Below are 14,167 nucleotides of genomic sequence, written 5' to 3' on the forward strand. Positions count from 1 at the left end.
ACTCCCTAAAAAGGCCAAAACCTAGGAAGAAACCTAGAGAGGAACCAGGCTATGAGGGGTGGTCAGTCCTCTTCTGGCTGTGCCGGGTGGAGATTATAACAGAACATGGCCAAGATGTTCAAATGTTCATAGATGACCAGCAGGGTCAAATAATAATAATCACAATAGTTGTCGAGGGTGCAACAGGTCAGCACCTCAGGAGTAAATGTCAGTTGGTTTTTCATAGCCGATCATTAAGAGTATCTCTACCAACTCTCTCGAGAGAGTTGAAAACAGCAGGTCTGGGACAGGTAGCACGTCCGGTGAACTCCACTCACTCCAAAAGGGAACCGTCTCTCCCTGATACGGCATAGAACAGAACCATTAGCTCATGTTATCTGGAATGATCTTTAGGTTTTATTACCCAAAGACATCATAAATCTCCTCTGTCAGTGCTATCTCATAGAGGCCCACCCTCAGTGGAACACACACACAATACTCTATTCTGTCAAATGTAACAACTATTATAATGCAATACAAAGATTATAATATAATCTTACAAGCATTATAACATAATCTTTCATTTTTCCACGATAGTCTCTCTCTCTGTGTCTCTCTCTGTGTCTCTCTCTGTGTCTCTCTCTATGTGTGTGTGTTATGGGAGGGAGTGTTGGCAGACTGTGTGTCGTGTCCAGGCCTGTTCTAGCAGAGTAATCCTGCTGTAATGTGTTGTAGTTACACTGGCAGAGCCCCGGTAGACCCCATGATGCTGCAGGCTCGCAATGATGACATCACTCCTTTTTAAGATGTTTTTATGCTTTCTTTAGTGCACAATCAATGCTTCGAAAGAAAAGCCCTTGTCTAAGGCACTGCATCTCAATGCTTGAGGCGTCACTACAGACACCCTGGTTCGATTCCAGGCTGTATCACAACCGGCCGTGATTAGCAGTCCCATAGAGCGGCACATAATTTACCCAGCGTCGTCCAGGTTTGGCCGGTGTAGACAGTCATTGTAAATAATAATTTGTTCTTAACTGACTGGCCTAGTTAAATAAACGATAAAATAAAGAAAATGTTTGTGTACTTTCCCCCTCTTGAAATTTTATTGGCCCTGTCAGATGTCTTTGAAATTGACCTTAATTGGGAATCTAGAAGGCATCACTGGTTAACGATCGTGAAATGCTATGCTGAAATAAATCATCCTGTAATTCAGAACCAACCTGAGTATGAGTTCCATGCGTTTCCCAAAGGACATACCATGGGTTCAGTAACCATGCCTCCTCCCCAAGGTACAGAGGAGCCAGCCAGTCACTCTGTCCTCTGGGGCAGTGGAACAGAAATCCTGTTTGTCCTTAGCTATGCTGCCTGGGGCTGCAGGATGGCCTCTGGATTAGACATCACACAGGCTGCATCTCTATAATGGAAAGTCCTTTTCTCTCCTGGCCCTCAATTTTATAGTCTGAAAGGGCTTGTCTCTTTCAAGCCCCTGAAAACATATTGTAAGTGACAGCAATAGCCAGATGATTACCAGTGTAAAGACAGACGTTGGGAGACGAGAAGCAAGTACAGGGAGTGAACATTTATTAAGCAACGGACATGAAACAGAACACGGACAGCGCATGGACATGCAAAAAATAACATAAATGTTGACACTGGGAACAAACTGAGGAACAGACCGATAAAGAGGAGCAATCAACAAAGTGAAGGAGTCCAGGTGAGTCCAATATTGCACTGATGCGCGTAATGATGGTGACAGAGGAGTGGGAGCAGGTGTGACAACCAGACCTGTCATGAAGAATGGACTCTGTTTCCCAAAATCTGTTACTGCGTTCATTTTACATGTCCTGATATGCTTATAGAAGTGAGTCTTTGTTGTCTATTCATGGAACTGGTGTTGAGAAATTGACCTGAAACAACTTCTTATTCTCAGCCATCTGTTTACTACAGGGGCAGGGCATTTCAGGACAGATTACATACAGTACAATTTAAAAGTTTGGACACACCTACTCATTCAAGTGTTTTTCTTTATTTTTACTATTTTCTACATTGTAAAATAATAGTGTAGACATCAAAACTATGAAATAACACATGGAATCATGTAGTAACCAAAAGAGTGTTTAACAAATCAAAATATATTTTCTTCAAAGTATCCACCCTTTGCCTTGATAACAGCTTTGCACACTCTTGACATTATTTTAACCAGCTTCATGAGATAGTCACCTGGAAGGCATTTAAATTAACAGGTGTGCCTTGTTAAAATTTAATTTGGTGGAATTTCTTTCCTTCTTAATGTGTTTGAGCCAATCAGTTGTGTTGTGAAGAGGTAGATGGCCTTATTTGGTAAAAGACCAAATCCATATTATGTCAAAAACAGCTCAAATAAGCAAAGACAGTCCATCATTACTTTAAGACATGAAGGTAAGTCAATCCGGGAAATTTCAGGAACTTTGAATGTTTCTTCAAGTGCAGTTGTAAAAAACCATCAAGCGCTATGATGAAACTGGCTCTCATGAGGACCACCACAGGAAAGGAAGACCCAGAGTTACCTCTGCTGCAGAAGATAAGTTCATTCGAGTTACCAGCCTCAGAAATTGCAGCCCAAATAAATGCTTCACAGAGTTCAAGTAATGTACATCTCAACATCAACTGTTCAGAGGAGACTGAGTGAATCAGGCCTTCATGGTCGAATTGCTACAAAGAAATCACTACTGAAGGACACCAATAAGAAAAAGAGACTTGCTTGGGCCAAGAAACACGAGCAATGAACATTAGACTGGTGGAAATCTGTCCTTTGGTCTGATGAGTCCAAATGTGAGATTTTTGGTTCCAACCGCCTTGTCTTTTTGAGTCACAAAGTAGGTGAATGGATGATCCCTCCATGTGTGTTTCTCACTGTGAAGCAGGAGGTGTAATGTTGGGGGGGTGCTTTGCTGGTGATACTTTCTGTGATTTTTTTATTCAAGGCACACTTAACCAGCATGAGTACGACAGCATTCTGCAGCAATACGCCATCCCATCTGGTTTGCGCTTAGTGGGACTATAATTTGTTTTTCAACAGGACAATGACCCAACACACCGCCAGACTGTGTAAGAGCTATTTGACCAAAAAGGAGAGTGATGGAGTGCTGCATCAGATGACCTGGCCTCCACAATCACCCGATCTCAAACCGTTGAGATGGTTTGGTATGACTTGGACCGCGGAGTGAAGGAAAAGCAGCCAACAAGTGCTTTGCATTTGTGGGAACTCCTTCAAGACTGTTGGAAAAGCATTTCAGGAGAAGCTGGTTGAGAGAATGCCAAGAGTGTGCAAAGCTGTCATCAACGCAAATAGTGGCTACTTTGAAAAATCTCAAATAAAAAATATATTTTGATTTGTTTAAAACCTTTTGGGTTACTACATGTGCTATTTTCTAGTGTTGATGTCTTCGCTATTATTATCCAATGTAGAAAATAGTAATACAAAATAAAGAAAACCCTTGAATGAGTAGGTGTACCCAAGCTTTTGACTGGTACTGTAAGTGTGACTGACCAGGTTTCCAATCTATTACACTTCACTTCCTTTGACCACCTCCTCTCCGGAATGACCCCAGCAGCTGATAGGCATCACCTGACAGAATTTGTGTCATGGCACCAATGTGACTGACTAGTGTCTGACTGGTTTTGAACCTGGGTTGTCTGTTCACCACAAGACTGTGTTAGCTTGCTACTGACAATCATATACTCTAGTAGTCCAAAGTCTGTGTTCAGTAGATTCCTAACCTTCCCTTGTCCTCTCTGGTCTGTTAACCTCTGCGCTAAAGCCTCTGACAATCAGCTGCAGTTCAGCTCTGCTCAGTAGATTACTAATTCCTCCCTCTCCTCCCCTCCTGTCCCCAGTCTGAAGCATGCTCCAGGTGACGGTGTGGTAAAGACCAACCCTTCAAAACGTCACCGGAATCGTCTGAACGGGGAGCTCGACCGGCTGACCAACCTGCTGCCCTTCTCCCCAGAGGTCAGGGGTAGGTTGGACAAATTGTCTGTCCTGCGGCTCAGCGTGGGATATGTCAAGGTCAAGAGCTTCTTTCATGGTGAGTGGGGTTGGAGGTGCACACACACACACAGACGCACGCACACACCATACATATAGGCACGCACACACACACACTACGTTTATCGTTAAACTCACTGTTGGAAAGTAATGCACAGGCTATTAACATGCTCTACAGCAGGGATCATCAACTAGATTCAACTCGAGTGGATGGTCAGGGGGCCGGAAACATAACTGCAAATCATTTGTAGACTGCAAATTGACTGCAAGTGTTTCCAAGCGTGTGAATGAGAGCACATTCTTTGGTATTTTTCTCTGGTAAAGACAATAACGATTCTCTGTCTTAAATTTTATCGTTTATTTGCATATTAGGGTACCTAAGGTTTGATTATAAACGTTGATTGACTTGTTTGGATAAGTTTATTGTTAACGTTTGGGATTCATTTTGTATGCATTTTGAAAGAGGGAAACCGAGTGGATTATTGACTGAAGCGCGCCAGCTAAACAGAGTTTTTATGGATATAAAGAAGGACATTATCGAACAAAAGGACCATTTGTAATGTAACTGTGACCTTTTGGAGTGCCAACAGAAGAAGATCTTCAAAGGTAAGGCATGTATAATATCGCTATTTCTGACTTTCGTGTCGCAACTCCCTGGTTGAAAGTGATTTGTTATGCATTTGTGTGCTGGGCGCTGTCCTCAGATAATCGCATAGTTTGCTTTCGCCGTAAAGCCTTTTTGAAATCTGACACTGCGGCTGGATTAACAACAAGTTAAGCTTTATTTTGATGTATTGCACTTGTGATTTCATGAAGGTTTAATATTTATAGTAATTTAATTTGAATTTGGCGCTCTGCAATTTCACTGGAAGTTGTCGAAATGGGACGCTAGCGTCCCACTGATCCGCAATAAGTTAATGTTGCTCGACCCCAGGAAGAGTAATGGGGATCCATGATAAATATTAAATAAAAAAAAAATGCTGTTTTATGCAATGAGCCTAACGCAACAGATGAACGTTTAGCTTAAAATGTTGATAAACTATTGGTCTATTTCTTCACAGTATAAGCACAGCAATGTGCTCACAGCAATAGGCTATAAGCGCAAATGTTCAATTAGCAGGAAAACACCATTCTCAAAAGTGACCACAAATGCGATTATGCATGTAATACTTTTATTATAAAGGTGCATTTTTATGGTGAAAATGATCTTCTCCAACTTGAAACTCACATGCTGTGTGTGTTTGCCAGTTAGGCTCTACAGCTGTTGTAAAGCGGTGGCATGTCGCTAGTAAAGATTGATAAAAGTAAGGGGCCTAGACAGCTGCCCTGGGGAATTCCGGATTCTACCTGGAGTATGGAGAGGTTTCCATTAAAGAACACCCCCTGTGGTCTGTTAGACAGGTAACTCTTTATCCACAATATAGCAGGGGGTGTAAAGCCATAACACATACGTTTTTCCAGCAGCAGACTATGATCCATAATGTCAAAAGCCGCACTGAAGTCTAACAAAACAGCCCCACAATCTTGTTATCTTTCATAATTTGGTCAGATATACAGTACCAGTCAAAAGTTTGTACACACCTACTCATTCCGGGGGTTTTCTTTATTTTTACCGTTTTCTACATTGTAGAATAATGGTGAAGTCATCAAAACTATGAAATAACACATATGGAATCATGTAGTACACAAAAAAATGTTAAACAAATCAAAATATATTTTATATTTGAGATTCTTCAAAGTAGCCACCCTTTGCCTTGATGACAGCTTTGCAAACTCTTGGCATTCTCTCAACCAGCTTCATGAGTTAGTCACCTGGAATGCATTTCAATTAACAGGTGTGCCTTGTTAAAAGTTCATTTGTGGAATTTCTTTCCTTCTTAATGCGTTTGAGCCAATCAGTTGTGTTGTGACAAGGTAGGGGTGGTATACAGAAGATAGCCCTATTTGGTAAAATACCAAGTCCATATTATGGCAAGAACAGCTAAAATAAGCAAAGAGAAATGACAGTCCATCATTAATTTAAGACATGAAGGTCAGTCAGTCCGGAAAATGTCAAAAACTTTGAAAGTTTCTTCAAGTGCAGTTGCAAAAACCATCAGGCGCTATGATGAAACTGGCTCTTATGAGGACCGCCACAGGAAAGGAAGACCCAGAGTTACCTCCGCTGCAGAGAATAAGTTCATTTGTTCAATCACCCGACCTCAACCCAATTGAGATGGTTTGGTATGAGTTGGACCGCAGAGTGAAGGAAAAGCAGCCAACAAGTGCTCAGCATATGTGGGAACTTCTTCAAGACTGTTGGAAAAAGCATTCCAGGTGAAGCTGGTTGAGAGAATGTCAAGAGCTTGCAAAGCTGTCATCAAGGCAAAGGGTAGCTAAAATATATTTTGATTTGTTTAACACTTATTTGGTTAGTACACAATTCCATATGTGTTATTTCATTGTTTTGATGTCTTCACTATAATTTTATAATGTAGAAAATAAAGAAAAACCCTTTAATGAGTGTCCAAACTTTTGACTGGCACTGTACTTGGATGTTTAGTGTCAGCGTTTGTTGCTGGCATGTCATGCCTACGTTTGCTTATCTTGCCACTGAAAAATCATTAAAGTGGTTGGCAAAATCAGTTGGTTTTGTGATGAATGAGCCATCTGATTCCATGCCTTTTTTCCCATGCTCCAAAGTTTTTTATTATCATTCTTTATGTAATATATCTTTGTTTCAAAGTGTAGTTTCTTCTTTTTATTTCAGTTTAGTCATATGATTTCTCAATTTGCAATGCGTTTGCCAATCGGTTGTGCAGCCAGACTTATTTGCCATTCCTTTTGCCTCATCCCTCTCAACCAGACAATTTTTCAATTCCTCCTCAATCCACAAGGATTTAACCGTCTTTACAGTCATTTTCTTAATGGGTGCATGCTTATTAGTAATTGGAATAAGTAATGCAGCGTCTGTTTGCTCCTCATTACACACCACGGACCAACAAATGTTCTTTACATCAACAACATAGGAATCACTACAAAACTAATTTTATGCTAGTGGTTGTATCAATTTGGGATCTATTGCATCCCACAAGTTTCCCAGACTATGTTTGAAATATTTATTTCTAGCACAGAATAGAAAAGGTCAACTTTTGTACAATGGGGATAGTGGATTGACATAGGCTATTGCTTTTGCTGTTCGTTATGCCTACTGATCTTGTTGGCTGACAAAAAGTAAATGTGCACAGTTCTTCCAATATCTTCAATATGTGGTTCGGATTTGGATAAGGATGAGTGCAGTTGCGTCCTCGATGTGTCTGTTTTCACGTGTAGCCTGTGAGAAAGACCTGATCACGTGACAGAGAACCATGTGAGTGAGAGGTGATTTGGCACGCAGCCAGGAGAAGGGAATTATAGTATTCAGCCCAAGGGCACAACAGCCACTGGCCGCAAGAGGCATGGGAGTAATTACGACTACACGAAGGGCATACAGCGGGGAGATTTGAGGTATTATCAACTGCTTGTCACTAATACTAATATAGTTGCTCATGGAAAAATATTTTGTTTAATTAACAAGTAATCTTTTTTTATATCTGAAGTTAGGATTCAGTCTTTCAAGTTGAGTGTTTTTTCCTCTGAGTTTAGGTGTAGCTCTTAAGGATCTGTATGGTGAATGGTTGTGTAGTTTCCATGTCTATGTCCTGTTGTCTGTCTGAGGTGGCTGAAGCCTAGCTGTCTGTTGTCTGTCTGACTCAAAGGAGAACAGAGAGATTGAAATAAGAGTTGACACGGAATCCTTCTGACCCAGATTTGTTCCAGCGTGTCGGTTGATGTGTGTGTATTTGTGTCTGGGCCTTTTTATTGGCCCTGTGTGTGTGTGTTTTTCTGCAGTAATTGTCCGTGAGGAGCATGTCTACGGTATACTGCCAGGGTACAGTGCCATCCCATGTCTATGGTACACTGCCAGGGTACAGTGCCATCCCATGTCTATGGTACACTGCCACGGTACAGTGCCATCCCATGTCAATGGTAAACTGCCAGGGTACAGTGCCATCCCATGTCAATGGTACACTGCCAGGGTACAGTGCCATCCCATGTCTATGGTACACTGCCAGGGTACAGTGCCATCCCATGTCTATGGTACACTGCCAGGGTACAGTGCTATCCCATGTCTATGGTATACTGCCAGGGTACAGTGCCATCCCATGTCTATGGTACACTGCCAGGGTACAGTGCCATCCCATGTCTATGGTACACTGCCAGGGTACAGTGCCATCCCATGTCTATGGTACACTGCCAGGGTACAGTGCCATCCCATGTCTATGGTACACTGCCAGGGTACAGTGCCATCCCATGTCTATGGTACACTGCCAGGGTACAGTGCCATCCCATGTCTATGGTACACTGCCAGTGTACAGTGCCATCCCATGTCTATGGTACACTGCCAGGGTACAGTGCCATCCCATGTCTATGGTACACTGCCAGGGTACAGTGCAATCCCATGTCTATGGTACACTGCCAGGGTACAGTGCCATCCCATGTCTATGGTACACTGCCAGGGTACAGTGCCATCCCATGTCTATGGTACACTGCCAGGGTACAGTGCCATCCCAAACTGAGGATTCAAGTTTTATTAATCATATTTACAGGATACACATATGGTATACACCCTCCAATTAAATGCTTACTTGCAGGTTCCTTCTCGACAATGCAACAACAATAAAATATAAAAATCCGAACATATATTTATTTAACACTACCAGACATACACAAGACAACATACTGAGCAAGAGGACAAGTACATTAGAGAACAGCAACAACACCAACATCCACAACATCACCCCTGCCCAGACCCACCTGCTCACACCCCCATCTCCATCACACCTGCCCAGACCCACCTGCTCAAATGAAATGAAATCAAATTATGTTGGTCACATATACATATTTAGCAGATGTTATTGCGGGTGTAGCGAAATGCTTGTCTTCCTAGCTCCAACAGTGCAGTACTATCTACAGTGGGGCAAAAAAGTATTTAGTCAGCCACCAATTGTGCAAGTTTTCCCACTTAAAAAGACGAGAGAGGCCTGTAATTTTCATCATAGGTACACTTCAACTATGACAGACAAAATGAGAAAAGAAATCCAGAAAATCACAATGTAGGTTTTTTATGAATTTATTTGCAAATTATGGTGGAAAATAAGTATTTGGTCACCTACAAACAAGCAAGATTTCTGGCTCTCACAGACCTGTAACTTCTTCTTTAAGAGGCTCCTCTGTCCTCTACTCGTTACCTGTATTAATGGCACCTGTTTGAACTTGTTATCAGTATAAAAGACATCTGTCCACAACCTCAAACAGTCACACTCCAAACTCCACTATGGCCAAGACCAAAGAGCTGTCAAAGGACACTGGAAACAAAATTGTAGACCTGCACCAGGCTGGGAAGACTGAATCTGCAATAGGTAAGCAGCTTGGTTTGAAGAAATCAACTGTGGGAGCAATTATTAGGAAATGGAAGACATACAAGACCACTGATAATCTCCCTCGATCTGGGGCTCCACGCAAGATTTCACCCCGTGGGGTCAAAATGATCACAAGAACAGTGAGCAAACATCCCAGAACCACACGGGGGGACCTAGTGAATGACCTGCAGAGAGCTGGGACCAAAGTAACAAAGCCTACCATCAGTAACACACTACGCCGCCAGGGACTCAAATCCTGCAGTGCCAGACGTGTCCCCCTGCTTAAGCCAGTACATGTCCAGGCCCGTCTGAAGTTTGCTAGAGAGCATTTGGATGATCCAGAAGAAGATTGGGAGAATGTCATATGGTCAGTTGAAACCAAAATATAACTTTTTGGTAAAAACTCAACTCGTCGTGTTTGGAGAACAAAGAATGCTGAGTTGCATCCAAAGAACACCATACCTACTGTGAAGCATAGGGGTGGAAACATCATGCTTTGGGGCTGTTTTTCTGCAAAGGGACCAGGACGACTGATCCGTGTAAAGGAAAGAATGAATGGGGCCATGTATCGTGAGATTTTGAGTGAAAACCTCCTTCCATCAGCAAGGGCATTGAAGATGAAACGTGGCTGGGTCTTTCAGCATGACAATGATCCCAAACACACCGTTACCCGGGCGGGCAACGAAGGAGTGGCTTCGTAAGAAGCATTTCAAGGTCCTGGAGTGGCCTAGCCAGCAACAGTATGTGAAAACCTTGTGAAGACTTACAGAAAACGTTTGACTTCTGTCATTGCCAACAAAGGGTGTATAGCACAGTATTGAGATACACTTTTGTTATTGACCAAATACTTATTTTCCACCATATTTTGCAAATAAATTCATAAAAAATCCTACAATGTGATTTTTGGGATTTCTTTCTCATTTTGTCTGTCATAGTTGAAGTGAACCTATGATGAAAATTACAGGCCTCTCTCATCTTTTTAAGTGGGAGAACTTGCACAATTGGTGGCTGACTAAATACTTTTTTGCCCCACTTTTGCCCCAACATCTTTATAATATTTTTGTTGTTGAAGCCCACTGGTTACAGTCACTTCCTGCTTGTTTATGGGGTTACAGCCTCCAGGGCCAATCAGATGTTTATCAGGCTTTTGGTGCTGCTGTGTGTGCAATGGCTTGGATGGCTGATCATCAGGCCTGTTTCCTGTGTTTGTTGATAAGGAGGGGTGAGGGAGGGAGAGCTGAGGAAGGGGGTGAGGGAGGGGGGGTTGATCTGGGTTGGATCCCAGTCAGTCCAGTCATTAACCTAACTCTTGCCTACCTAACCATTGGTTTCCTCTGGAGTGAGTGGTCCACTATTACACTCCTCTAATTGATTGGATATTGTTAAGATGTACAGTCAACTGACAAGTGCAAGCTCTGTTAAGTGTAATACAAATTTCAACTACTTGTATTTTAATAGCTCCTGATAACTGCATGCTCTGGTCTAGTGCACGCTGACTGTCACAACTGCCTCAGCTGCCTCAGTTTCCAGGACTTGACTGTTATACCAAGTCTTCAAAGTGCCGGTACATTGTATGGAGGGAACTCCTCTATTAGCCTACAAATGTTTATCACCAACTCTCTCTCTCTCTTTCTGTGTGTGTGTGTGTGTGTGTGTGTGTGTGTGTGTGTGTGTGTGTGTGTCTTTAAGGAAGGCAGAAGTCAAATTCTGTTTCTCACAAAAATAGACATGCTGTTCTATCCACAAAGTTCCTCCCTTTCTGAGCTCTGATAATGTTTCTGACCCTAACCTTGACCCGAGAACCAAAGTGGTGGCTGATATCAGTCCCTAGCAGCCACTGTGGTCAGGAATGAGAAGCAGGATGTGTGTATCTGGCCTGTTTGGGTGATAAGCAGAAACCACACTCAGAGACACACACAGGCTACAGCTAAAATGTTTTTGTAAAATCATCTTATTTTATTATTTCATATAATTGACCTGTGATAAGGCCACACAGAGAACCAGAGATAATTACAGACACCTGTGAAAATCTGAAGTACCCATAAGGGCCACTAGATGGCTTGTGATATATTATATGGAATGCTTGAAAGATAACACAATTCTGGTAGTTTACTGGTAAACTTATAAAGTTTCCAGTAATATACCCTCCCTTTGCGACCCTAGACAGGACAAGGGAGGACAGGACAGAGCAGGGCAAGACGGGACGGGCCGGACAGGGGAGGACATGACAGGGCAGGAGGACAAATTGTGTAGTTAGGTTAGTCTGGAGACAGGGAGGGCTTACACTCAAATGACTACAGGAGTACAGTCAGAGACAGTCATCTACACACACACGCATACACACACACACTCCTGCCTGGACCACATGAAAGGGATGGCAGGTGTGTGTGACTGTGTGTGTGTGTATATGTGTGTGTGTGTGTATATATCTATATATATATATATCTATATACACTGAACAAAAAAATAAAGGGAACACTTAAACAACACAATGTAACTCCAAGTCAATCACACTTCTGTGAAATCAAACTGTCCACTTAGGAAGCAACACTAATTGACAATCAATTTCACATGCTGTTGTGCAAATGGAATAGACAACAGGTGGAAATTATAGGCATTTAGCAAGACACCCCCAATAAAGGAGTTGTTCTGCAGGTGGTGACCACAGACCACTTCTCAGTTCCTATGCTTCCTGGCTGATGTTTTGGTCACTTTTGAATGCTGGCGGTGCTTTCACTCTAGTGGTAGCCACACAATTGGCTCAGGTAGTGCAGCTCATCCAGGATGGCACATCAATGCGAACTGTTGCAAGAATGTTTGCTGTGTCTGTCAGCGTAGTGTCCAGAGCATGGAGGCGCTACCAGGAGACAGGCCAGTACATCAGGAGACGTGGAGGAGGCCGTAGGAGGGCAACAACCCAGCAGCAGGACCGCTACCTCCGCCTTTGTGCAAGGAGGAGCAGGAGGAGCACTGCCAGAGCCCTGCAAAATGACCTCCAGCAGGCCACAAATGTGCATGTGTCTGCTCAAACGGTCAGAAACAGACTCCATGAGGGTGGTATGAGGGCCCGACGTCCACAGGTGGGGGTTGTGCTTACAGCCCAACACCATGCAGGACGTTTGGCATTTGCCAGAGAACACCAAGATTGGCAAATTCGCCACTGGCGCCCTGTGCTCTTCACAGATGAATGCAGGTTTACACTGAGCACATGTGACAGACGTGACAGAGTCTGGAGACGCCGTGGAGAACGTTCTGCTGCCTGCAACATCCTCCAACATGACCGGTTTGGCGGTGGGTCAGTCATGGTGTGGGGTTTCTTTGGGGGGCTGCACAGCCCTCCATGTGCTCGCCAGAGGTAGCCTGACTGCCATTAGGTACCGAGATGAGATCCTCAGACCCCTTGTGAGACCATATGCTGGTGCGGTTGGCCCTGGGTTCCTCCTAATGCAAGACAATGCTAGACCTCATGTGGCTGGAGTGTGTCAGCAGTTCCTGCAAGAGGAAGGCATTGATGCTATGGATTGGCCCGCCCGTTCCCCAGACCTGAATCCAATTGAGCACATCTGGGACATCATGTCTCACTCCATCCACCAACGCCACGTTGCGCCACAGACTGTCCAGGAGTTGGCGGATGCTTTAGTCCAGGTCTGGGAGGACATCCCTCAGGAGACCATCCACCACCTCATCAGGAGCATGCCTAGGCATTGTAGGGAGGTCATACAGGCACGTGGAGGCCACACATACTACTGAGCCTCATTTTGACTTGTTTTAAGGACATTACATCAAAGTTGGATCAGCCTGTAGTGTGGTTTTCCACTTTAATTTTGAGTGTGACTCCAAATCCAGACCTCCATGGGTTGATACATTTTGATTTCCATTGATAATTATATTTAAATATATATATATATATATATATATATATATACTGCTCAAAAAAATAAAGGGAACTCTAAAATAACACATCCTAGATCTGAATGAATGAAATATTCTTATTAAATACTTTTTTCTTTACATAGTTGAATGTGCTGACAACAAAATCACACAAAAATTATCAATGGAAATCAAATTTATCAACCCATGGAGGTCTGGATTTGGAGTCACACTCAAAATTAAAGTGGAAAGACACACTACAGGCTGATCCAACAGCAAACCTTCTTGCCACAGCTCGCATTGATGGTCCATCCTGGATGAGCTGCACTACCTGAGCCACTTGTGTGGGTTGTAGACTCCATCTCATGCTACCACTAGAGTGAAAGCACCGCCAGCATTCAAAAGTGACCAAAACATCAGCCAGGAAGCATAGGAACTGAGAAGTGGTCTGTGGTCACCACCTGCAGAACCACTCCTTTTTGGGGGGTGTCTTGCTAATTGCCTATAATTTCCACCTGTTGTCTATTCCATTTGCACAACAGCATGTGAAATTTATTGTCAATCAGTGTTGCTTCCTAAGTGGACAGTTTGATTTCACAGAAGTGTGATTGACTTGGAGTTACATTGTGTTGTTTAAGTGTTCCCTTTATTTTTTTGAGCAGTGTGTATATATATATGTATATATATATGTATATATATATAAAATAAACCTCCCTTTCTCAGGACCCTGTCTTTCAAATATAATTCGTAAAAATCCAAATTACTTCACAGATCTTCATTGTAAAGGGTTTAAACACTGTTTCCCATGCTTGTTCAATGAAGATGCACCTGTGGAACGGTCGTTAAGACA

The 14,167-nt window shown here is 42.9% G+C and overlaps 1 protein-coding gene across 1 annotated transcript in view; it reads left to right on the forward strand.

The window, feature by feature from the left end:
- LOC139422801 (uncharacterized) overlaps positions 1–14,167 on the forward strand; it is a 48,369-nt gene that overhangs the window by 3,779 nt on the left and 30,423 nt on the right. The window contains exon 2 of the mRNA XM_071174162.1: positions 3,856–4,046. Coding sequence (XP_071030263.1) covers positions 3,856–4,046 — 191 coding nt within the window. The remainder of the gene's footprint in view (positions 1–3,855; positions 4,047–14,167) is intronic.

This window comes from Oncorhynchus clarkii, chromosome 12, assembly GCF_045791955.1.
Source record: "Oncorhynchus clarkii lewisi isolate Uvic-CL-2024 chromosome 12, UVic_Ocla_1.0, whole genome shotgun sequence".
NCBI lineage: Eukaryota > Metazoa > Chordata > Actinopteri > Salmoniformes > Salmonidae > Oncorhynchus > Oncorhynchus clarkii.